Raw genomic sequence first — 25,714 nt, 5'->3', positions numbered from 1 at the left:
GGACACAGCTTGCAACATTATTTCCCCCTTTTCCATTTTATCATAATAATACAAACCACCTTGTGTGGTATGCTAGGCTGAGGGAAAGTGTGTCTGGTCCAAGATCACCCATCCATCTTACACAATACAATTCAAACCTGGGTCTTCCAGACTGTAATCTGCTACTCTCTACCTACACCAACTGGCTAATACAAAACACACACACAACCCTCTGAACACACACACAGCAGCCTTTTACTGAATCAGACTGTTGGCCCATCACAGTCTGTTCACTTAGGCTGGCAGCATCCCTCCAGAGGCAGAGATCTTTAATGCCACCTATTGCTAAGTCATTTCAGCTGGAGATACTGGGGGCTGAACCTAGGATCTGGTAAGCAGAGTTTCAATATGTAAAGAGCGTAAAGCAACCAGGGCATTCAAATGAATAAAAGTTTTATTTAGAAGAAAAACAGCTTTGTATATATATAGACAGAGAGGCCTAACTAACTGTACTTCTGTTCATTCTATCTGTTGTGGAGCCAAGCTGGGAGGAAGTATGCTCAAAGGAGCAGGAAGTCTCCAAATCAGCCGTCAAGAAATTCCTAATTAACTATTCTAAATACATCTCTCCTCCGATGCCCCCTGTAGGCTATTCCTTATGTTCCGTTCAATCATGCACGCTGCAGATCTTGCATGTTCCAACACGACCTTCTGCATGCCTAGCAGATGTTCTACCATGGAGCCATAGGCCTTCCTCTCCCCAAAAAGTCAAGTCAAACGATAATACGTGCATTCTAAAATAACTAAACATTTTTTTTTATTTTCACTTAAGCTCGCTCCGGAGTTCTTGAGATGCTACCAGAAACCAGAGCGCTGCAAAACCTCCGTGTCTCCTTTTCAGTCCCCACCCCTCGTTGGGAAGAGACGGCGGTACCCTTCTGAGGCCCACCCGTCCTTGTGGCGCGCTTGTTCCAGGCGTGACGAGCAGGGACTACAACTCCCATAACCCCTTGAGCCACTGGGCTTGCGCAGTTCAGGCTCCGATTCCTCGCCGCGGGGCCCTGTGGAGAGGAAGAAGAAAAGCAAGCAAGATGGCGCTGACCAGGTCGGTTTCGGGGCCTGGAGTGGGAATCCACTGGGGAGCGGAGGCAGGTGGTCGCCTCTTCCGTCGGGTTCGCCCTCTTTTTAAGCCCTGCTCGGTGTGCTTATCTGTCGTGGTCAGCTGAGAGGCGGTTTCGGTGGCGGAGAAAGGGCGCCAGGAGGCCTAGGGGGAATCCGGGCATTTCCCCCAGAAGTCGGTCCCGCTTCTTCTCTCTCCCTCGCCGAAGCAGCGGGTGTCGGTTAGGGGCTGTTTGGGGCCTGGCGTCGGTGGAGGGACGGCAGTCCGGGGTCAGGGGGGCGGGTTTGGGCTGCTCGTTGTCGCCAGGCGGAGGGCATTCTGGTCTAGGGGTGGGTCAAGTTGGAGCTATCGGGCTGCCCGTGTGAACAGGGCCCCAGGCTATGTAGACCAGGAGTAGTCAAACTGCGGCCCTCCAGATGTCCATGGACTACAATTCCCAGAAGCCCCTGCCAGCGAATGCTGGCAGGGGCTTCTGGGAATTGTAGTCTATGGACATCTGGAGGGCCGTAGTTTGACTACTCCTGATGTAGACGCTTCACAGGATATACGTGTTGCAGAAGGGGATACAGTTGCACGTAAGAAAGGGCTGTTCTTGGTGATTGCAGCGTGGAGAGCTGATTCTCACATGCGAGCGGGCCTCCAGAGAGAGAATTTTCCTTTCAATCCGCGTTTTTTCCCGACAAAGTGGTTTTTTCGGGGGAGCCTACAAGACTTTTACTCCGCTTTTCCTGCCCTTGTCTGGGTCGGCAAGGCGACTAACAGGTTAAAAACATGTATAATGAAAACACATTTTAAAAATCCTTAAAACCGAACAAAAACACGTCATTGAAACAAACGGAAAGCTGACACTCACAAGAAACATTAAAACAGCAATTAAAACATAGGGGAGGAAGGATCGCTGAGAACATGCCAAATGGGGAAAAGAGGTCAGAATGACAACAAAAGGAGACATAATACTTTCCTGCTGGGTAGATGACAGCGGTGCCTGCAATGTCTTTCATCACCTTTGGTCCTCCCTGGGAGGGAAAGATCTTGCCACTGTGGTCTATGTCCTAATAACTAAATTAGATCGCCACAATGTACTCTACATGGGACTGCCCTTGAAGTCTTCCTGGAAACTACAGTTGGTGCAGAATGCTGACTGGAGGGATAGGGATCATGGTAGGGATCATATTGTTCCATTCCATGCTGGTTCTCTGGGCTCAATTCAAGTTGTTGGTAGTGATCTTTAAGATCCTATATGGGTTGGGGGTAAACATACCTGAAGACCTGCCTTCAGCCATCTGAATCTGTCTGAGCCCTCAGGTCACTTTTGGTGTCCCTGCTTCGGGTACTCCATCAGCTGAGGCTAGAGAGGTAGCAGTCCAAGGAAGCACCATTTTATTCATGGTGCCAAAACTTTGTAACTTCCTCCAGAAAGTTTGTCTTCACTTTACGCTTGTCTTCTCCCAGTGTTTTGTTTGGTGTACTCCCAATAACTGTTACTGGCCCTTCTCTCTGGTTTTGTTGTATGTTTAATGTTTTTATTGAATTGTTAATATTAAATATATACCTATGTTTAAGGCTCTTTTAGTATCTTAAATGTTTTAATATTTGCTGCCTTTGAAACTGTTTGCATGGAAAGGTGGTATAGAAATGCTTCAAACAAATACATTTATGTCACATATGGCATTACCCATATTGCATCTCAGCATTTATTGAAGGTCCCTGGTCCATGAAATCTCTGCCTTATGTTTAACAAGGACAAGGGCTTTCTCAGTAGTGGTCTGCATCCTGCCTGAAGAGGTGTGTACCAGCTTGGTGTAGTGGTTAAGAGTGCGGACTTCTAATCTGGCGAGCTTCTAATCTGGCGAGCGGGGTTTGATTCCGCACTCCCACACATGCAACCAGCTGGGTGACGTTGGGCTCGCCACAGCACTGATAAAACTGTTCTGACCGAGCAGTAATATCAGGGCTCTCTCAGCATCACCCACCTCAGAGGGTGTCTGTTGTGGGGAGAGGAAAGGGAAGGTGAATGTAAGCTGCTTTGAGACTCCTTCAGGTAGAGAAAAGTGGCCTATAAGAACCAACTCTTCTTCTACCTTGTGGGTTTTGAAGGTCAGGCAAGGCTACTCTTTTTTGAGTGGCCTTGTTACCCACCAGGCAGTGGGTATGCTTCAACCGTGTCCTTACCATTCATTTATCCTATCCTGCTTGATAGTGGATAGATTTTTAATCATTTTATATTTTAAAAGTTTTAGTGTAACTTTTGATACAATGTATTTTATATGCTGCCCTGAGTACCATTCAGGGGAGAGGAGCTGGGATATAATTTTGATAAATAAATAAAATGTCTTTCTTCAGAAGGAGTTTATTACCGTATATTCTTTTTTCTAAGAATAAACTAGTTGTATCTGAAATCTTTGCTTCATCATGTATTTGATGAAGAAAGAAAAAAAATGCTACAGGAATTTTATAAACCGCTGTGACCCAGTTCTGTATATGTTGAAGAAATGAGGGCTATGTTGTGGATTGGCTCAACGTTCCAGGTCATTGCTGATAAAGTTTCTATTACGTAATTGACAACAGTAGTTGCTTTGTGAAATCTAGAATGGGAATATTGTATAATTAGCTTTGCATTTTGCAAAGTGAAGCTTTGTCTAATGTTGTGTAGTTGTATCTGAAGATACAACGTGTGGGTACACATGAAAGCTTCACTTGGTTTTAAAGTTGCCACTGGACTGAAATTTTGTTCTAATGTTGTATAGATTGTGGTACAAATCTTAATTTTCTCTTCTCGTATGCGTCTTTAGTTTTCTACCAGCACCAACTCAGCTCTCTCAGGACCAGCTAGAATTGGAAGAAAGGGCAAGATCCCAAAGGGTGAGACAGACTGCACTGGTATCGTCACGAAGGGAGCCACCGCCTTATGGTTATCGGAAAGGATGGATACCACGAATGTTGGAGGTAAACTACATACATGCTAGTCATGAGTAATAGACTTGTTTGGAAATTGAAACCATGTCTTTTGGGACTTCTATCATCTGCTTATTCCAGTAACTTGGTCTGGTGCAGCAGAACCCAGTTTGTGTCCTGTGACACTCTTAAGACCAACAAAGATTTATTCAAGGTATAAGCTTTCGTGTGCATGTGCACAAATGCTTATACCTTGAATAAAATTTGGTTTGTCTTAAAAGGTGCCATGGGACACAAACTGTGTTCTGCTGCTTCAGACCAACATGGCTACCCATCTAAAATTGTCTGGTGCAATCCCTATAGATCAAGCTTTCTCAACCACGCTTTCATGACAGCCCTGGAAGGGTTTCCTAAATGGGTGAGGGTTAATTACATTTTTATATAATTTTTAAAAAATGTGATATGACCATATATCGTCAAATTCCCTCCCCCCTCCCAAAATGGCCAGCGACGGAGGGAGGGAGGGAGGGAGTGGGAAGGGGAAGAGCCTCAGGTGGGCATGTGTACACTTATGCTTCCCAATTATATTCTGCATAATCATGCCACTTCTGGGGTTTCCTGAAGCCTGACAAATGTTTCAGGGGGTTCTCAACAGTAAAAACAAATTGAGGAAGGCTGCTATAAACAAATATTGTAGTGTACTGGTGGCATTATTCATAACAACTGTAGCAATAGAACTGGAAAAAATTGGGGGGGAGAAATCATATTTATCCCCTTATTTGTGGCCTTCCTGGAGCCATCTGATTGGACAGTGTGAGAAAAAAGTTATTGAACTAAATTTCCTCTTAGCCTGGTCTAGCAGGATTGCTCTTTCATTAAATAAAGAATCTTGAATGGAAATGGCTTCATGTGGGCAAAAGCATTAACATTTATAAACTGCCTGAGCCAAAGCTTATAGCTGGAACTTAGCTCTGTCATATTGATGCTAGCTATTCAACTAGGAAATTGTTTGGGGAGAAAAAGTGCTACACCTGTTGCTGCACCAGTGGACAGAGCAGGCTTGACCTCTTCATAACCCATCAATTAAATTTAGGCCATGGCTTCTGTGGCAAAACACCAGAGGTGTTAGATCTGCTGTTTGGGAGTGCAAAACAAGGGGACTTTCAAGCATTTAGAAGGTTAATATGAATGGTTGGTTCACTTGTACCAGTTGATGTAACTGCATGCCTTTCGTACGTACATGGAAGTGTTTCGCACTTGCTTCTCTGGATATGTACCAGTGCCTAGAAACCTTATAGTGGTACTGTAGTAGTACAGTATAGTAGTGCTGCAGTACAGTACATATTCTTTCTCTTTTCCTAAGTGTAATTCAGTTCTCAAAACTTATAGGAAAATTGAATTTATGCATTGCTTCAAACACTGATTATGTTTAGACATATCTTAAGCTATGTTTTGTTTATTTTAAGTCATTTATAGTTCAACTTTTTAAAAGAATGCTCGATGCCGTTTTCAGAAAATAAAACATTGGATACAGCCTCATTTTAAGTAACTGTTTGTTAAACATCTTTGAAACATGAACCTAGAATTTCTACATAGACAATATAACTACTTGATGTTGAATAGCTACATATATTTACACCCCAAAGTAAACAGTATTGATTGCAACTGGGGTTAATTTAGTTTATATTATAGCCTGCCTTTCTGGTTGAGACTCAAGACAGATTTTTCCCCTTCCTGTACACTGTTACTAAACTGTTTAGGACATCCAGTGAACAATGCAGTACGGCCAAGAATAAAAACTTGAATGACAATATAATCAACAATGTAATCATAGAGTACAAAATGTCGACTGAATCATTGAAATTGGAATATTAGGAATACAACATTGTACAACAATGCTTAGGACCACAGCTATCATAAAATAGCATCCAGGTAACTTTGAACAACTAGTATTGTTTGTCTCAAAGATTTTGAGCTTTTGTTTCCTTGAGGAAACCTGAAGCAGCTCGTGATATCTTATGATGGTGGAGGCTGTTGTTCAAATTTAAAAGTTAGAGGTCCCACTAGCTATACCTAAAATAGCTCTTTGGAGTGCAGCTGAATGTGTATTCTGGTACTAATAAATACTGTCTTTGTGCATCCCTTGCCCATAACCCTAATGACCTCTACTTTTGTTCTTGTATAGGATTTTGGAGATGGAGGTGCATTTCCAGAAATCCATGTTGCTCAGTATCCCCTGGATATGGGCCGAAAAAAGAAAATGTCCAACGCGTTGGCTGTTCAAGTGGATGCAGAAGGAAAAATAAAATACGATGCTATAGCTCGGCAGGGACAGTCAAAAGACAAGGTAATATAATACACCAATGTTCAGTTGAAACATGCATTAAATGGAATAGAGCTGCTTCCATTGGAAACTGGGAAGTTCTTTCAGGTGGGTAGCTGTGTTGGTCATGGATGCTAGAAGAATCACTCTGAAGTCTAAAAATAGAGGAGTAGAAGAGGAACTCTCCAAGATATAATATGAGAACACATTCATAGTATCTGCATATTAGAGAGGAACAAAATGAAGGGTAGGATTCTAATGTAATAGAATAAGCTTTACTCTTCATGCTGCAGAGGCGAGTGATCACTTTGCCAAGTAGCACCAGAACTAAATGAGCAAATAAATGGTTGAAGACTCTCTGAAAAAATAGCTTTTCATTTCCTTTATAGACGAAATCTTGTGCCTGCCAAATCTCTAATGCAGGAGAGAGTTTCAATTAGCAGGAGTTACTACAGAAAAAGCCCTGCTCTTTGTTGAGGACAGTTTAGCTTCAGCAAATGGTAGTACCTAGAACAGATATTAAGATGAAGCCTCATGGGAGGGAGGAATAGAAATATAACAAGTAAATAAATGAAGCTGCTTTAGACTGAATCATACCATTGGTTCATTAAGGTAAGGTACTGGCAGCAGCTTTCTAAGCTCTCAGGTGGAGTAATTTCACATCACTTCCTGCCTGGTTCTTTTAACTGGAGATGCCAGGGATTGAACCTTCTGCATGCCAAGCAGAGGTTCTTCCACTGAGCTATGGACCCTCTCAAATATTTTTGATGGATAGGCTCATTGAGAGCCAGTGTCGTGTAATGGTTAATAGTGGCGGCTTCTAATCCAGTGAGCTGAGTTTGATTCCCCATTCCTCCACGTGCAGCCAGCTGGGTGACCTTGGGCTCATCACAGCCCTGATAGAGCTGTTCCCATAGAGCAGTCCTGTCAGAGCTCTCTCAGCCTTACCTACTTCACAGGGTGTCTGTTGTGGGGAGAGGAAGGAAAGGAAATTGTAAGACACTTTGAGACTCCTCCAGACAGTGAAAAGTGGGGTATAAAACCTCAATTTCACTTCTCTCCATTTTGAGAGGGATAAGCAAAACAGAGGTTTTAAATGGGTCTCAGCCATTTAAAGCATCTGTTTTGCCTCTCTCCATTTGGTAAATCAATCCCTAAAATGGCTGGGAGGCATTTAAGCCTCATAGCAGGGTATTTGCTCCTGTCTACTAGGAAGCCAAAATCACTGCAAGCCATTTCAGCCCTCGGCTTTGCTTCCCTGCCAGTTTGTTTCAGAACCTCTGGGTTGTTTGGGGGAGGGGGTTCCTTTTATGCCCACCCCTAGCTATGACATTGCACCTGTTTATTGCAGATTTTCTAATAAATAGTGGATAAGGAATCCCAGCTCGTATCTTATTCAGAACTTCCTCATTTTATCCTCTTACTACCTGCAATGTTTTGAACTCCAGATGAACTTGGTTCTTCATGCTTTGAAGTTCTGAGGGGATTTTATAGTTAATTATCTGACAGAATATTGCTCTTCAGATGTCCTTCACTTGTCTTTGTGAGATCTGGTATTATTCATACTCATTTAAAGGACTGTTAATTTTGAAATACCTGGATGAGAATTGGTATATGAGTCTTGTGCTAAATTATTATTTCAACTACAAGTCTGTTGCTTTATAGTTATGCAGATGCCATCAGAATGGAAGACTGCTGTTTAGAGTGCAATACCTGCTGGGCAATATTAAAATCCTCGAATAATGTTTTTACCTTAGTTGTTTTGCTGTATTTTAACTTTTGTAAATAGTTTGGGGAATTATTTGTGTTGAAGACCATTCAGGTGGGTAGCTGTGTTGGTCTGAAGAAGCAGAACAAATCTGAAGAAGAGTTGTTTTTTTATACCCTGCTTTGCACTACCTGAAGGAATCTTAAAGCAGCTTCCAATCTCCTTCCCTTCCTCTCCGCACAACAAACACCCTCTGATGTAGGTAGATCTGAGAGAGCTGAGTAGAGACTGCTTTGTGAGAACAACTCTAACAGGACTGTGACTAGTCCAAGGTCACCGAACTGCATGTGAAGGAGTGGGGAATCAAATCCGGTTCACCAGATTAGAAGCCACCGCTCTTAACCACTATACCAAGCTGTGTGGTATAAGCTTTTGTGTGCATGCAAACCTTGTATTTGAAGAAGTATGTCTGTACATGAAGCTTGTACCTTGAATAAAACTTGGTTGGTTTATAGGTGCCACTGGACAAACTTTGAATTGAAGACGATTATAAAACGTGGATCTTCCCTAGACTCTGATTCAGAAACTACAAGTGGTCCAAAATGCAGCAGCCCGAGTCCTTAACAGGACTCTTTGGAGGGTCCACATCCAGCTGGTCCTACGTCAGCAGCTTTGACTTCCAGGGAAATTCCAAATCTTATTCAAGATGCTGGTTTTGACCTTTAAAGGCCATTTGCAGTCTGGGACTAACGTATCTAAATATACACCCCATAGAACATTATGCTCATCAAATACCAACTTGGGGCCCATTTTAACTTTTGTAACGTTTCTTAGCCCCAAGGAAGTACACCTAGCCTTGACCAGGGCCTTCTGGGCCCTTGGACCCTCCTGGTGGAATGGGCTCCTAGAGGAGGGTAGAGCCCTGTCAGAACTTACCAAGTTTTGCAGGGCCTATTAGAGCTCTTACAGACAGAGGTTAGTAGACAATATTCAATTGGCCTCCCTCTGGAATAATGCAACAGGAAGGGCTCTGAGGCAGAGACATCACTCACCAGTGCTGGGAACCCAAGAACTCCACCTAGGAATTGATGTAGGTTTTAAAATTTATCTAATTGATTAATATGATTATTTCAATAAATGTAATATGAGTCGTGTTGTTCACCACTCCAAGACAGTGATCACTGAGAAGGGCAGTATAATACCTTCTAATAAATAAATAATATTTGTCCATGGTGTTGAGCAGTATCTGCCTAATATACTATAAATAATATTGCCTAATACTATTAATATAGTAACTTGAAAGCATTTTGAAGGAGTAAAGAGAAACTAAAGCCACTGTTAATTCTGAAAGAGAAAATATTTTGTAAAGGCTTTTAAAAAAGATCCTAGAGGGGAGATTGTTACTCCTCTACCTCTTTCAACATGTCCAAGCTAAGGCTGCATTTGAACATCACAACAAACTTCTGCTTGTAATGGGCACAAGCACAACTTGTTTGCTGTATTCAGTCTCACGTAATGTTCTTGGAAGTCTTCTGGCTTGGAATGTCTTCAATAAAACTCCAGTTTTCTATATTATGCAGCCACCCGAGCAAACTGGTTTCCTCCTCATGATTTAATCCCATTTTTAAAATCCCGTTGTGTGAGGACAATAATGTGCACAGGCACCTGTGTTCAGACATCATTTAAAAAATGGTGCTCCATTGAAGAATTTCTCAAAAAAGGAGGATGTTGGTGCAAAGGAAAGGAAGTAGAGTGTGAGCATAAGAAATAAAACAGTGTTCATGCCTGTCATGAGCAAACAGACATCTCACTATAGCCTTAACCAGCTTTTTATTTTTCTCAAACTTCCAAAGTTTGTGTTGTTTTTTTCAAACAATTCAACAAGGCACGCTGTGTATGTGTTTTTGATTGATAATATTAGCTCTTCACTCTGCTGTGTTCCATGTTGCAGGTCATTTACAGCAAATACACAGACCTTGTTCCAAAGGAAGTTATGAACGTCGATGACCCTGAGTTGCAAAGACCTGATGAGGAAGCCGTCAGAGAGGTACTGTGGCCAGTGAGGCACATAACTGTTGGAGCCGCTTGTGTCTTGTTCAAGCGTTTAATGTAACATTTCTGATTGCAGCTCACAGAAAAGACTCGATCAGCCTTGGAAAAATCTGTCTCCCAGAAAATTGCAGCAGCCATGCCAGTCCGAGCAGCTGATAAACTAGCTCCAGCTCAGTACATACGGTAAGGGGTTCTTTGGGGATTGTGGAAAGCCTTTTGTGTACTCATTTTAATACAAGCCTTTTTTTGCAAGTGCAAACACATAATGGTTGTCCGAGGGCATCAGCAGCCACCATTGTTAAGGTATTGCTGTTTAATGAAATGTGATATTATTCCTGAGACAGAGAACATGATGTACTTGGCTACGTGGAGAAAACTCTGTGGATATGGGTATTTTCTTCTTGGCCTTTTTCTGGTTATGAACTTTCCGGCAACAATTATACGGTCGGTCTTTCTGATCCATGAATAGTGTCTAGCATAATGTCTGTGACTTACTTTCCAAGCTACAGGTCTGAAATGTAGGGCGTCCAGCTGGAAAGATTTTTACTGCCCTGCTTGGAAGGAATTAGGACATCAGTTTCTGTTCTGTAACTGAAACATTCAAAGTATGCACAATTAAAACTTTCTCTTCAATGAGTTTTGCATATTAATTTCTGCATCTTTTCAATTTCATGTTTGGCATTAGGGGGTGGTCTTAGCAGGCCAAATAATTAAGTGGAAAAAAGAGAGTTCCATAGGTGCAAGTTTCTGTGCTGACAGCTGGGTTTCTTGGTTACTTTTGTCAGGTACACACCATCACAACAGGGCGTGGCCTTCAACTCTGGCGCAAAGCAGAGAGTTATTAGAATGGTGGAAATGCAGAAGGATCCCATGGAACCACCAAGATTCAAGTGAGTACCTGACGTTTATAGTGCTTACGTTATAGAGGGCTGGGGAAAGGAATTTTAAACATTGATTATTATTTACTTTTTTTTGCATTAGAATTAACAAGAAAATCCCTCGTGGGCCACCATCTCCTCCAGCGCCTGTAATGCACTCTCCCAGCAGAAAGGTACAGGTTTTACTACTGTGTTATGGGGTTTTGTTTGTTTGTTGAGACCTGGTAACTATCCACCCAGGTAGTGTATTGATGGGTGTGCTGTTTCAGGAGATATTGACATCTTCCCCTATCTCTAAGAAACCATGGGTGTCAAAGCTTCAGGCAAGAGGCAAGATGTAGAAGGAATGGACTTGGACTCCCAGTCAAACATTTGTTTTGCGGAACCCTTGGTTGATCTTTTTTCATGCTCAGGATCTGATTGATGAGTGGGATTCAGTGGAGCATTTCCATAGGATTCCTGCCTATGAGCCACAACATTTTTGCCTCCTTGCTGCAGCCCAAAATGCCCTTATGCCTTTTGGACTGCAGTGGAACAGAGGAGTCAAGACATTCATGTTCCTCAAATAGAAATTTGTCTGCAGAAAGGCTAGTGATATTGCAGAGTGGGTTTTTATTCCTTCCTGTAATTTGTGGTTTGGCTTGCTTGCTGAGGAATCTGGAACTATTTTCCTATAGGTGCATTGCTTGTTCCTGTTAAAGGCTTTTGGGAATATGGTGTGGTTTATCGAAGCATAGAATGTCTTTGGGGACGTTACTTTCTGAAGTAGCTTGCTGGAATGCCTTTGTGGTTTAGTTGCCTTTAATTGCTGAGGGGCCTCCTGATTGAGAACCAGGAGTTTGCTGGGGGAAATGTCTAATTTCTCACCTAAAAGTTTCTGAGAAAAGCACGATATCCATGGTTTACCAATTCAGCACTTATTCACAACTGCTTTGGATAATTCCTTTTCTTGTTGTTGTTATGTGCGAAGTCGTGTCCGACCCATCGCGACCCCATGGACAATGATCCTCCAGGCCTTCCTGTCCTAATTCCTTTTCTAGTTTTAGCTTTATAGGAGCTATATCATAAATATATGTGACAGTTGCCGTGTGTTTCACTGATGCTTGGTATATTTTAATTTTCATGATAACCGTGCCATTGTCTTTCAAAATTGGGGGGGAGGGATCCCTCTCTGCATATGGTAAAAATCTAAAGTCTTTGATCATTCCTTTGTTCAGATGACCGTGAAGGAGCAACAAGAATGGAAGATTCCTCCTTGTATTTCAAACTGGAAAAATGCAAAGGTAATTAGCTTGGCAGAACGTCCTCTCAAATGTTGCATCCTGCTGAGAATTTCCTCAAAAATGCAATTTGAAAAAGTTATTTTAAAATCTCTACAGCTGAGCAAACCAGATGCTTTCAGAAACGGGATGGGGGGATGGCAATAACATAACTTAACTGTTGTGTTCTCTATGTATTAGGATTGCCAGTGTGACAGGAGAATGAATATACCAAACAGTAGATAGCAACTTTTCAGGGATCAAATGTTATAATATTTCCATAGTGGGGTGTGAAACCTATTATCTTGTGCTCCTGAATCTTAAGCAAAAAGAAATCGCTTTAAATACTGACTTAAACCAGGGTAAACTTGGTTTAAGTCTCTGCTTAGCCATGAAACATGTACAATACCGTTGGGTCAAGCATAAGTTGGAGTGGATGTAGCTGGCACACGGGTGGAAGGACTTCTGCCCAAAGTGCAACTGTTGCTGTTTCCCTCTCCTGTAGCAGCCTCAGATGGCTGGCCAAAACCAGGAGCAGGATTTGGGTGACTGCTTTGGACTGCCATGGGAGGAGGAAGTCATGCTCCAGCATGCCACTCGATCCATCCCACTGTCAATAAAAATAGTAGCAGTCCTGAATTATGGGATAATATAGGAGAGAGAAGGAAGATGCAAGTCACTGTGGGTTTTTAATAGTTTTTGTGATGTATGTATTTTAGCTCTAGCTTTAATTATTTTAATAATGGGTTGGGTGGGTTAATAGTTTTAAAATGTGATTTTACTGTGTATGTCCTAATTTCTTAGCCACCCTAGTGACCCTTATGAAGGCAGAATATACATTTTGTAAAATTAAAATGTAAGGAAAGAAATAATTGCCCATCAAGTTCAGGATCCAGTTAATTACTGGTTGAGTGAAGAAGTACTTTTTGCCATTCCTGAATGTACTGCTCACCAGCTTCATTAGTCTTGAGGAACCATTTTTTCCCTCTTCCAGTTTGTACCATGGAGTCACTCGCCTTCTCAGTTCTGTTCTTGCCTTAATAAAGAGAGCGGTTCTAGTGCAGGTGATGTTTGTCAGATGAGGAGGAAGGAAAAGCTAATGTACCAGAACAGTCCGTTCAATTTTTTGAAGCTGATGATTACCAATACCTACTGGCTAAAACACTGTAAGCCTTAGAACTCCAGTTTCAGGTTCTGATCAGAAAGCCACACCTAGAGGGAATAAGGAGTTATTTCCTAGATCCAATGCAGCCAAGAGGATCTTTCTTTTTTTTTTAAATCAACTTAAATAGGACAAACCTGTAGTAAACCAACAGTGCAATTATTCTGACTTTCATCCAAAGATGGTCAGGGCTCTGTTTGAGATAACTTGGACAAGAGAGCAGACTTTGCTCTGAAGAAAGGTGCACAAGGCCATTTCCATGGCAATCAAGGCATCAACCACAGCTTCCATTATTTTATAATCCTCTGTCACTGATAGTCATATTTTCTCTGAGCTGAAAGGCCATAGATTCCTTAGCTTTCCTTTGCATAAGAGCAGGTTCACAGGTAATGATGGGTGGCAGTTTGGGGAATCTTTCTTAGCGCACCCTGTCCCTTTTTGGTGATTAAGTGTCTTATCTGTTTTTCACTCCAGGGTTACACCATTCCATTAGACAAACGTCTGGCTGCGGACGGCAGAGGACTGCAGACTGTTCACATTAATGAAAACTTTGCCAAGTTGGCTGAGGCGCTCTACATTGCTGACAGAAAGGTCAGATTATTGTTCTTCAGTGTGGAACTTTCTGGATGATTTATTTCTGTAGAAGATATAAGAACAGCAGCTTTGTAAATTTTAGGCAGTGGCTTGGAATAGAAAACTCTGTGATAGTAAAGTGGCATGGACTCAGCACCAAAAGGCATCTCTTGCTGCTTGGGATCTCTGAGCAGTATGCATGGTTTTACATTGCCGTTCTTAGTGGGAGGCTCCACAACTACTGCTGCTGATCCTTATGGCCTTGCTTTGTTTTGAATTATGTGCAGGCTCGTGAAGCTGTAGAGATGAGAGCCCAGGTGGAAAGGAAAATGGCCCAGAAAGAAAAAGAGAAACATGAAGAGAAACTCCGTGAAATGGCCCAGAAAGCCAGGGAACGAAGAGCTGGAATCAAAACCCATGTAGAGAAAGGTACTAGCCATTTTATATTTCTTTTTGGGTATAGAGGCAGAGTCTGAAGTTACTGAAGTCTGCTTTAGTGTCTGTCTCTCTCTCTGAAAAATTTGAAGTTTTTGCATGCAGAATGCTCCTCGTTCAAAGAGTGAATTTGTGTTTATTTGGAAGTAAATTCCATATTTCAGTCGTGCTTATTCCTAAGGGTGTCTACACTTGTGGCCTTAAGTAACATTTTTAGTGGCAAGTAAATGAACTTCTTAGCTTATAGAACTAGGCCAGGAAAAGCCACTGGAGACTTCTGAACTAGTATTGATTGCTAAATAACCCATTTAGTGTTAGCTGTGCATAATTTTGAATCTAAAAACGTACCTTTACAGAGGATGGAGAAGCTAGAGAACGTGATGAAATCCGACATGACAGGCGGAAAGATAGACAACATGACCGGAATCTTTCCAGAGCAGCCCCTGACAAGAGGTAAGCTGGGGAAAGTTGTTTACAACTGGTAATTCCATAGAAAACGGAAGTTTAGGGTATTCTGAACTAGTATAGGTCTGGAGCTAACCCAACAAATGTCCCTATTATTGGTTTAAAGCATTCCATTAGTATGCCAAAAAAGTATATTCCTATAAGCCAGCAACTTCCTCAAAAATATGTTGTGGCATGCTACTGTGTCAAGAGAAGTGTGCCTTGGAAAATATATCCGCTCCTGTCGTGGCCTTTAGGCATGGTGACAAGACTCTGTAAACATTACCTCTTGCAGTTCCCCCACTCATAGGAAGGCGTTGTGTGATTTTGAAGGCAACAGTTACCATACGGTAGCTGATGGGGGCAACAGCATGCCAAAATCATTGCTATTGCAGAGTTAACATGATTGCACCCTTGAACCTTGACTGAAAGGGGAGTGTGAATCTTGAAAGCAGAATACTGCATATATCTGTATGTAAGTGGAAGGCTGTCACTTGGACACAACTGCTCCTCCTCCCTTGTTGTCTAAGCTTTTCCCCAGACTCACACTCAGTGACCCTTGATGACAGCCGGACAACTTTGCCATCTCCAAATTCTGAGAAACACATTCTTTTGTCTTTCCATGTAGAATCTCAAGCAATTGAAAGGGGGGAGGGGTCTTATTTAAATGACTGGTTTCAGTCAAGTTTCCCATTTGCAATACATACATTTTTTCAGACTAAGCATGCTTCCTAGCTGATTGCTATTACAATCACTACACAATAAAGCTTTATACTCCCTGAAACAACATGCACAACTTTCTATCATGCAACCCAACTCTTTTAAATAAAAGAATAATTTGTTTGAAGGCAATGGGGCTAAAAGGCAAGAACGCTAACTTTAAGTCTAAGGCCAGGATCCAAAGAATTGGTTCCATGAACTTGAAGATATAAAGGCCATTGCAAGCTGCTTTTGAAGTTGAAGAGAGTTTTAAGAGCATTCTGTTGATAAAATGGAAGTGGAGGACCGGCTAGCCGAGCTTCATCAGATCTTGGAAGCCAATAATGTCAGCCCTGGGGTAGTCCTTGGAATTGCAAGAAAACTAGGGTTGCTACACCGAGACTGATAGTGGCAAACCACCTCTGGTCTTGAAAACTTTAGAGCAGTGGTTCTCAACCTGGGGGTCCGGACCCCTTTGGGGGTTGAATGACCCTTTCACAGGGGTTGCGGCAGGGCCAGCAGCTTAGCAAGGGGGGGTGCCATCCACACAACAGCCTTTCAGGGTAGATCGAGATAGAGCGTTCACCTGCCTGGTGCAGCGGAAAAGAGTGAGATCGGCATGGTGAGTCAAGAGGCAGAACTGAACTGAGAAACCCTGGAAAAAAAACAACTTATATACAATCATGAACAATGGATCTTCATACCATTTATCAGTTTCGGTTTAATTTCTGTTAAAGGAGCCTTGCATAATTTTATGGTTGGGGGTCACCACAACATGAGGAACTGTATTAAAGGGTCGTGGCATTAGGAAGGTTGAGAACCACTGCTTTAGAGGATTGCTGCATGTTGCTGTGACTTGATGGCACTTTCCGCAGCCATCAGAGGAAAAAGAGGAAAAGTCAGCTTCCTGTGGGCCAGAGGAAGTGTAACTGAACTGTCCAGAAGCAACAGCTGATAAGTGCTGGATAGAACTTCTCCAATATAGCACTCGGGCACCCATCTCAGCTTCTTCAGTGGCTCACTTGATCCCTATATTTTTCTTTTGAAATGGAAAGTGGCATCCATGCAGTTTTATTCAGTTTTGCCACAGAAATGAATACTGTACAAAAACCATTTTATTCATAGTACCTGATTAAGTCAGAAATTCCCCTATAGGTCTGTCTATTAAGTCAAATTTAAGAAACTATTTTCAGATGTCAGGTTTTAAAATGATTAATATTTTAATTCAGATTTCATTTTAAAGCAGGTTATTTTTTTTTAATGTTTCAAATTTTCCAAAAAATCTAACCATGGAGCCTTCTTTGAGCAGGGGGGCTCCACTGTTAGGACAGATTAATAGGACCTACTTCCATTTTCAGATAAAAATTGTGCCATCAAGTTTAATCCCATGAAATAGACAGCAGCTATTTTGCAAAATTAGGAAAAATAAAAAAATACTTGCTAGATAGTAGAATCTTGTATAAACTGCTGTTTTGGCAGCATTTGCTAGATCAACTTGGGTTCCTGTTCCGTTCCGAAGATGCCACAGAACATAAGTTTCAGTACTTTCAATGTACTAATTTCAGACCTTTTATCTCATGCTTTGTTTCCAGACACTAGCAGACCAAACCAATTTGCACAGTTAAAATTAAAATCATATGCTGCTTCTCTAAAATACATCTAAAACACTCTATTCTTGACATCTTTGTGATTAGGTATAATCAGGCAAACAGTATAAGCATGTTATGCTCATTTAGATTTTAATATGCAGTATTACTGTATTACATCTCAGATATTTTAATTTAGATCAAAGTTGCAAAGGAATGAAAACAGAGATATTAGTGAGGTCATTGCCTTAGGTGTTCCTAATCCTCGGACATCCAATGAGGTCCAATATGATCAGAGGCTCTTCAACCAGAGCAAGGTAAGGAACTCATTCTGTTATTTTTTTGGGAGCTACAAAGAAGTCTTAAATGTATGTTCCAAGTCCTGTCTAATGTTTTGCCAAAATGTTGAGACACCCGTATTATCAAAATAAATGGCATCTGGGATATTTAGCTTGCAAATATAAAATATGCTGTTTTGAAGGTCCATTGTAGAAGTGCAGCTTGTAAAATCAAGGAAGGTGCCATGGCTCAGTGGCAAAGTCTCTGCGTTGCATGCAGAAGAGGTTCAATCCACAGCATCTCCAGTTAAAGAACCAGGTGTAATAGGTGACATGGAAGGCCCTGGGGAGCTGTTACCGGTCAGTAGACAGTACTGATCTTGGAGAGTATAGAAGGCATAATATGTAGTGTAGGGAAGTCACTTCGTTGTAACATCTGACAGTGTGATTTTGGAAGGGATGAGAGAGCATTGGTGCAGTGATTCCCATAAGTTGTATGCTAGAGGTCTCACGTACATCAACTTTTCAGATTCTGGTTACAAACTACTGGCACCTAATGGGTGAAAGTACATTTTCAGTATAGTACTACTAACTACTATGGTGTTTTTTCAGGGCATGGACAGTGGCTTTGCTGGAGGAGAAGATGAAATTTACAATGTCTATGATCAGCCTTGGAGAAGTGGTAAAGACACAGCTCAGAATATCTACAGACCCAGTAAAAATGTAGATAAGGACATGTATGGTGATGATTTGGAGGCACGAATAAAGTCTACTAACAGGTACATACATTCATGTGAACATTTCAGCTTGTTGATAAATTACTTGGGGTGAGGAGTGAGGTTGCCACATTTGTAGATGACGTCAAACTATTTAGGGTGGTTAACACAAAAATGGATTGTGAAAAGTTTCAAAAAGATCTCTTTAGACTGGAAGAATAGGCTGTAAAATGGCACGAAACTCAATATGGGTAAACATAAAGTGATACATATTGGGGCAAATAATCCCATCTTCATAGACACACAGATGGAATCCTGAGCTGGTAACAACAGATCAAGAAGAAGAAGAGTTGGTTCTTATATGTCGCGTTTTTCTACCCAAAGGACGCTCAAAGCGGCTTACAGTCGCCTTCCCTTTCCTCTCCCCACAACAGACACCCTGTGAGGTGGGTGAGGTTGAGAGAGCCCTGATATCACTGCTCGGTCACAACAGTTTTATCAGTGGCGTGGCAAGCCCAAGGTCACCCAGCTGGTTGCATGTGGCGGAGTGCAGAATCGAACCCAGCATGCCAGATTAGAGGTCCACACTCCTAACCACTACACCAAACTGGCTCTCAGAAGTAGCTTGATGAAAATGTCATCCCCTGGTTTGGCTGCTGTGAAAAAGGCATATTCTAGGCCAATCTTAATTAGAACAGGACTAGATAAAGCAGCCACTAGTACTGCCCTTCTATAAATCTGTGGTGAGACCACATGGAATACTGTGTACCATTCTGGTCATCATACATTTAAGAAATACCGTAGAACTTGAAAAGGTGTGCAGAGAAGAGCAGATGCCCTCTGAGGATCAGTTAGAACAGTTTAGCCTAGGGAAAAAGGCAAGGAATGGGAGACGATAGTTTATAAAATTATGTGTGGCATGGAGAGGGAGGCTTTCCCATAGTACTAGAACTGGTGGTCATCTATAATAAAGCATTTTTTTCACAGAAGGTATATAGTAGTGTCATGGCTGTTTGGATAGTTTTAAAGGAGACTAGACAAATTTACTGGAGGACTGAGCTAGCATAGGCTACTAATTGTGATGGTATCTATTGTCTCTTTAAATCAATTGCTAGGGGCACAGGCATGATGTTGTGAACTTCAAGATAGCTGTGGAACACAGTGCTGGACTGGATGGGTCATGGTCTGATCAAGCATAGTTCTTAAGCCCCGCCCCCCCGTCATTTTTTGAAAGACTGATATATCTGCTGTTTGCTTCTTGTCTGTTACAGGTTTGTTCCTGACAAGGAGTTCTCTGGCTCAGACCGCAGACAAAGAGGTAGAGAAGGGCCAGTTCAGTTTGAGGAGGATCCTTTTGGTCTGGACAAATTTTTGGAGGAAGCCAAACAGCATGGGGGCTCAAAAAGGCCTTCTGATAGTAGCCGTCCTAAAGAACATGAGCATGAAGGCAAGAAGAGAAGGAAAGACTAAGGATTTGTTGTTCTGGATAATGAAACTGGATTCAGAATTATAGCATTTAATGCAGGCTGCAGGGGAATAGTTTTTAACAGTTGGCTTTCCTATATTGTGGATTCAAAGCACCATAAAGCTATGTGTGACCCCTTACACAAAGGGAAAATAGGAGCACTCCATTACACATTCAGGACTTCAGGTATGCCATTTCCCTTTGTCCATATACTGGTAAAGCTCTATGATGCTGTCATAGGGTGAGAATATATTCCCTCATAAATAATGAGTTCTACTTAGTTAAAACTGCTTATTCCATCAGATTATGTACTCCCTGTGTACATAGCTTATTCTAATGTATGTGGCAAGGAGGAATGGTGTTGTAATTTGCTGTGACTGTATAGTTCATTTTGACCTAAGAAAAGAAACAGTTCATTTGAGATGAATACATATCCTTAAGTTTATTTTAGGTTCTTTACATGACAGTATAATAAAGTCTCCTTTCCTTTAATGGTTGTCAGCACTTCTGTCTGATGGTTCGTGTGAAAAATCTTTTCTTCTTTGAAGTTTAATTTCAAGCTGAAAAATACACAAAGGAAACCGGCTTAACCATTAGAATTGTAGTCCATAAAGCTGCTGGATAATTGTGGACATGGTTCAGCAATCATCTACATAAGGTGTGAAAGCTATGAGGCAATAAAACAGTGTATCTAAGCCTCCTATTCCTCTACTGTAATAGTTTAGAATACACAAAACAGCCTGTATGAATGAGCATTTAAATAGCTTATCTCACAAGTATATGAAGTACGTATGGGCCTCCAATGCTTCCTTCAACACATAAGTGATTATGTGGTTCAAGGTGTAATTTGGTCAGCTGGATGTCATTAAAGCAGTGGCCAAGCTCTTATTAATAATTTTTTTTAGTTTAATAATTGGTAGCCTTTGAAAACCACTTGGTTGCCACACATCTCTAATAACCTACTTCCATTAAGGCTTATTTCAAGTTCTATATGAAATATCTTTGTTATTTGTTTTGTTAACTAATTGAGATGGAACACTGTTCTGAAAACTTTATAGAAAACTAAGATGAGGTTCAGATTTAGCAACCTACAAAGCTGTTCAGAAAGGGAATTACTATAGATTTCAAGATACAAATAGAAAATGGTGTGAATGAAAATAATTCACCAAAAAATTAGGATGAAATGAAAGGTTCTAGCCAGGGCTCAATTTCACTCCCAAGATCAACCAGCAGTCTGTATTAGATTTACACCCACTGTCAAAGATCTTTGGAATAGATACATTAGGTTCACCTCTGAGTCTGTGAAAGTAGTAGAATCATAAAATAATAGAGTTGGAAGAGACCTCATGGGTTATCTAGTCCAACCCCCTGCACTATGTAGGACACTCACATCCCAATCGCTCATCTACTGTAACCTGCCAACCCCTTGAGCCTTCACAAAATCAGCCTCTCCGTCAGATGGCTATCTAGCCTGTTTTAAAATTTCCAAAGATGGAGAACCCACCAACTCCCAAGGAAGCCTGTTCCACTAAGAAACCACTCTAACTGTCAGGAATTTCTTTTAAATTAATTTCATCCCATTGGCTCTGGTCCGTCCCTCCGGGGCAAGAGAGAACAACTCTGCTCCATCCTCTATATGGTACCCTTTTAAATACTTGAAGATAGTTATCAAATCCCCTCTCAGTCATCTCCTCTCTAGGCTAAACAGACCAAGCTCCCCCAACCTTTCTTGATACGTCTTGGTCTCCAAACCCCTCACCATCTTTACTGCCCTCCTCTGGACATGCTCCAGAGAGAAGAACTGTTTTTTAATGTAAAACATGGCAGCCGCGCTGGACGCCGGGGCTTAAGGCTCCGCCCGGGGCTAGGATTACGAGTGCCAAAAAACAGCAAGGCACTCTCCCCCATGCAATTGCTGGGGGTTGGGGACTAGCTTATACTTCCCCCCCACCTCTTTTCCGCGAAAACGGACTGGGCACAGAGTGCAGAGCAGCGGCAAAAACAGCAGGGAGAGGGATGATCACAGCGGCCTAGCTTGCTTAACTCCACACTGGGCTCACGTCAGAGGCCTCCCCAGCGGAAAACACCTTGGCTGGGAGATGGGGAGCGGCGGGAGCTGCAGGGCAAGTTGGGCCAAACCAGGACGGGGGTTGTCGGGATAGAGGTCCCCGTGGAAGGCCTTCGCTCCCTCCCCCCTCCTGTGGATCACACACTCACTGCCGTTCCTGAGAGGCCCCCGGCGCGTCCCCCGACAATGTTGTTCTGACCGCGGAGCATTCTGACCACGGCTTTTTGCCCGCCCACGGATACTTATGGATCCGATTGGATTCCGGAATGCTCTGCGGGACCCAATGCCTCCTGGCGACTCACTAGCGGCCATGGTGGAGGACTGGCAGTCCCGCCTGACGGCTGCTATAGATGAGATCGCCCCTAAACGTCTTCTCTGCCCTCGATTCAAACTGCCCCCCTGGTATATCGGGGGACTCTGGGAGAAGGGAAGTGAGCTGACTGGAGCGAGTGTGGCGGAAGAGTCGTGATGAGGTTACAAGAACATCTTATCGCACGCTTACGAGGGCGTATGAGATGGCGGTGAAAGTGGCTAAATGAGAGTTATTTGCCACGGAAATTGCATCCGCAAGCTCTCGCCCGGCCCAATTATTCAGGGTAGTTAGATCACTCACCGCCCTTAAGGGGCGCCAAAATACTAGACAATTGGCACTCGGCTGCGAGGCATTTGCGAGCCATTTTGCGGATAAAGTCTTGTCACTCCGTCGTGACCTTCCCGCCACAATTAATACAGTAAATGAACTGGAGACCTGTTGGCCGCCTTTGGTAGTGAGGTTTGATGGCTTCAGGCGGCTCTCTCTTCCCGAAGTGGACAAGTTGCTGAGCTCGGTTAGGGCGACCACTTGCCCCCTTGATCCCTGCCCTTCCTGGCTCCTCAAGGGAGGCAGCCAGGGGATAGGAGGCCAGCTCAGAGACAGCATCAACTCCTCCCTAAGTTCGGGGGAGTTTCCTGAGCGGCTAAAGGGGGCAGTGGTTCTCCCTGTCCTAAAAAAATCAACGCTGGACCCGCAGGACCCTGCCAACTACCGCCCAGTATCGCATCTGGCGTTCCTGGGCAAGGTGGTGGAGAGGGCTACGGCTGACCAGCTCTCGGCATTCTTGGAGGAAACTTCGGCACTTGATCCATATCAGTCGGGTTTCCGTCTTGGCCACGGGGTGGAGACGGTGTTGGTCGCCCTTTTGGATGATCTCCGTCGCCAGCTGGACAAAGGTGGGTCGGCCGTGTTGGTCCTTTTGGACCTATCGGCGGCCGTTGACATCGTGGATCACGACCTTCTGATCCATCGCCTCGCCGGCACGGGGATACGGAGCACAGCCTTGCGCTAGATACGCTCTTTTCTCCAGAACCGGACCCAGAGGGTTGCGGTGGGTGAAGAGTTCTTGCGTCCCTATGGACTCCCCTGTGGGGTACCGCAGGGCGCAGTCCTCTCCCCCACGTCAACATCTTCATGCGCCCTCTGGCCCAACTGGTACGGAGTTTGGGGCTGGGTTGCCACCAGTACGCTGATGACACCCAGTTCTATCTCCTCATGGACGGCTGTCCAGACTCCCCCCCCCCCCCGGAACCATTTGCCAGATGTTTGGAAGCAGTGACTGAATGGTTCGAGCAGAGTCGCCTGAAACTCAACCCCTCCAAGACGGAGGTCCTGTGGCCGGGAGGCAGAGGGCAGGACCAGGCAGCACGCTTACCCACCCTGGCAGGAGCGCAACTTACTATCGCGCTCCAGGCCAGGAATTTGGGGGTGACCATCGATACCTCCCTGACTATGGAGGCTCAGGTCAACAGAGTAGCGGGTCAGGCGCTTTTCTATCTTCGCCAGGCCCGACTACTAGCACCCTACCTGTCCCCTGACCACTTGGCTACAGTGATCCATGCGACAGTCACCTCCAGAATAGATTTCTGTAACTCGCTCTATGCCGGCCTACCCTTGTCTCTGATCCGGAAACTCCAGCTAGTGCAAAACGCAGCTGCTCGGATCCTCACTGGTACACCTTGGAGGGCCCATATCCAGCCTGTGCTGAGGCAGCTGCAGTGGTTGCCAATTGCTGCCTGGATCAGGTTCAAGGTTCTGGTTTTGACTTTTAAGGCTATATGCGGGTTGGGACCCACATACCTGAGGGACCGCCTACCGCCCTATATCCCCCGCAGGGCTTTACGCTCAGCGGGGGAGAATCTCCTGATCGTTCCTGGCCCTAGAGAAGCGCGCCTGGCCTCGACCAGGGCCAGGGCCTTTTCGGTCCTGGCCCCTACCTGGTGGAATGAGCTCCCGGGTGAGCTGCAGGCCCTGCAGGATTTACCAGCTTTCCGCAGGGCCTGCAAGACGGAGCTCTTCCGCCAGGTTTTTAGTTGAGGCCGGGGTCAGCGAATGAGTGCCAACATTCTCTCCCCCCCCCCCCCAGACATAGTAAGTTAGATCTCCTCCCCACCCTCCCTGCCGCTCTGATAGCAGGGGTGGGAATAATAAGAACTTCCGCCATGTTGGGATTGTTTTAAAGTCTTTTAATGGGTATTTTAATGGGGATAGGACTGTTGTGACCCGCCACGAGCCTACGGGGAGTGGTGGGAAATATATCTAATTAATAATAATAATAATTTATCTACATCCCTCTTCAACTGGGGTGCCCAAAACTGAACACAGAACACAGTGAGGCCGAACCAGAGCAGAGTACAGTGGTACCATCAACTCCCGTGATCTGAACATGATGCACTGTTTGATACAGCCCAAAATCCCATTCGCCTTCTTAGCCACCAAGTCACATTGCTGACACATGTTCAATGTATGGTCTACTAAGTAAATCAGCTTGAACTCCCTCCCAATCCTGGCACCATTCATTGATGCATAAGAGGAAGGAGGCTGTCCTGCAATCCTTCACCACCTTGCCCCCCACACACCCACTGTTACAGCGGTGCAACCAGGCTTGGACAGCCAAAGCTAGAATTTCAAAGCTTTCTGGTTTAACTTAAGTTTAAACTTAATAGATCGAGGAGACAATTTATGAAATAAAGTTTGTAATGTACAACTAGTATTTAGATCTACTTAATTCTATCTTGAGAGGAAATGTTTGAACATGCTCCTTAGCTGCCATTTCAAAAGCAAAAGAGAAATAACCATGGTACCACAAGCTCTTTACCTTAACTCCTTCCAGGATATGATTTTCTTTCTGCAAAGCATTCCTTAGGTCTTCATCTTTGGTAAATCCAACCCAAGATAAACCTTTGTGGAAACCTGTTTCTTTATCCTAAACAGATGTTAAAATAAATTCCAGCTGAGTTATACATTAAGACAAAGCAATACCTAAATGGTCAACTGCCCTATCAAAGTAATTGGAACACTGCCACCTGCTGTCTTAACAGCAATCTGGCTTCTCAAGAAAAACTAGATAACTTTATGCCAAACACTACAGGCAATGGAAGGAAAGTGAATGAGATAAAGCAGTGGTCCCCAATCCCCGGTCCAGGGACCGGTACCGGTCCATGGATCAGTCGATACCGGGCCACGGCTCCTCCTCATCCTCCTCCCCATCTGCTGCCTCAGGGGCTGGCTGCCCTGCCACTCTGCCGCTGGCTCACCTTTGGTGCTCTCCAGTGGCTGCCATAGCTGGGGCTCCCCCACACCGTGGCACTGCACAGCTGGTGCTGGCAGCACCCCCTAGCACACGGCGGGAAGTCAGGGGTGCCAGTGAGAAAGCAAGTGGAGCAGGGGCTCAGGCGGCAGCGACATCCCTCAGCAAAAGACTACCCCCCCCCCGGGCCTCAGTAAAATTGTCAAGTGCTGACTGGTCCCCGGTGATAAAAAGGTTGGGGACCACTGAAATAGAAGACAAAGTGCGTGCATTTCATAAAAATGAAATACACATCCGTATTTATTTAATGCTATATGCAAGCAGCAAGAAGTCGTTCCTGGGAGCAGATATAATGCAGGAAGAAGTTTATAGAACAGAAAACTACACAAGAAAGCAAAATGCAATGTGTAAAGAGCTCTACTATGTATGCAAATACAGTTCTGAATGTAATGAAAATGCCGCAACACAATAGTTTGACATACTGTAGACTTTTCAGATTCTTATGTTTCTA

At 43.6% G+C, this 25,714-nt stretch overlaps 2 protein-coding genes across 2 annotated transcripts in view; one reads left to right on the top strand and one right to left on the bottom strand.

Annotated features, from left to right (window-relative positions):
- Positions 1-934: 934 nt before the first annotated feature.
- SNW1 (SNW domain containing 1) lies at positions 935-20,064 on the top strand. Its single transcript, XM_077323344.1, has 14 exons — positions 935-1,084; positions 3,892-4,045; positions 6,180-6,341; positions 9,977-10,072; positions 10,154-10,260; positions 10,863-10,967; positions 11,059-11,128; positions 12,173-12,238; positions 13,851-13,967; positions 14,237-14,378; positions 14,741-14,837; positions 17,313-17,430; positions 18,004-18,170; positions 19,379-20,064. Exons 1-14 carry the CDS (start codon positions 1,071-1,073, stop codon positions 19,575-19,577), a joined length of 1,614 nt encoding a protein of 537 aa, XP_077179459.1. The 5' UTR covers positions 935-1,070; the 3' UTR covers positions 19,578-20,064.
- The window catches only part of SLIRP (SRA stem-loop interacting RNA binding protein), a 7,669-nt gene continuing 1,943 nt past the window's right edge, over positions 19,989-25,714 (bottom strand). Inside the window, exons 3-4 of the mRNA XM_077323347.1 lie at positions 24,772-24,879; positions 19,989-20,132 (exon numbers count right to left, since the gene is read on the bottom strand). Coding sequence (XP_077179462.1) covers positions 20,061-20,132; positions 24,772-24,879 — 180 coding nt within the window. The 3' untranslated portion in view covers positions 19,989-20,060. The remainder of the gene's footprint in view (positions 20,133-24,771; positions 24,880-25,714) is intronic.

This window comes from Paroedura picta, chromosome 2 (assembly GCF_049243985.1).
Source record: "Paroedura picta isolate Pp20150507F chromosome 2, Ppicta_v3.0, whole genome shotgun sequence".
Lineage (NCBI taxonomy): Eukaryota > Metazoa > Chordata > Lepidosauria > Squamata > Gekkonidae > Paroedura > Paroedura picta.
This window is presented reverse-complemented; position numbering and strand designations above follow the sequence as displayed.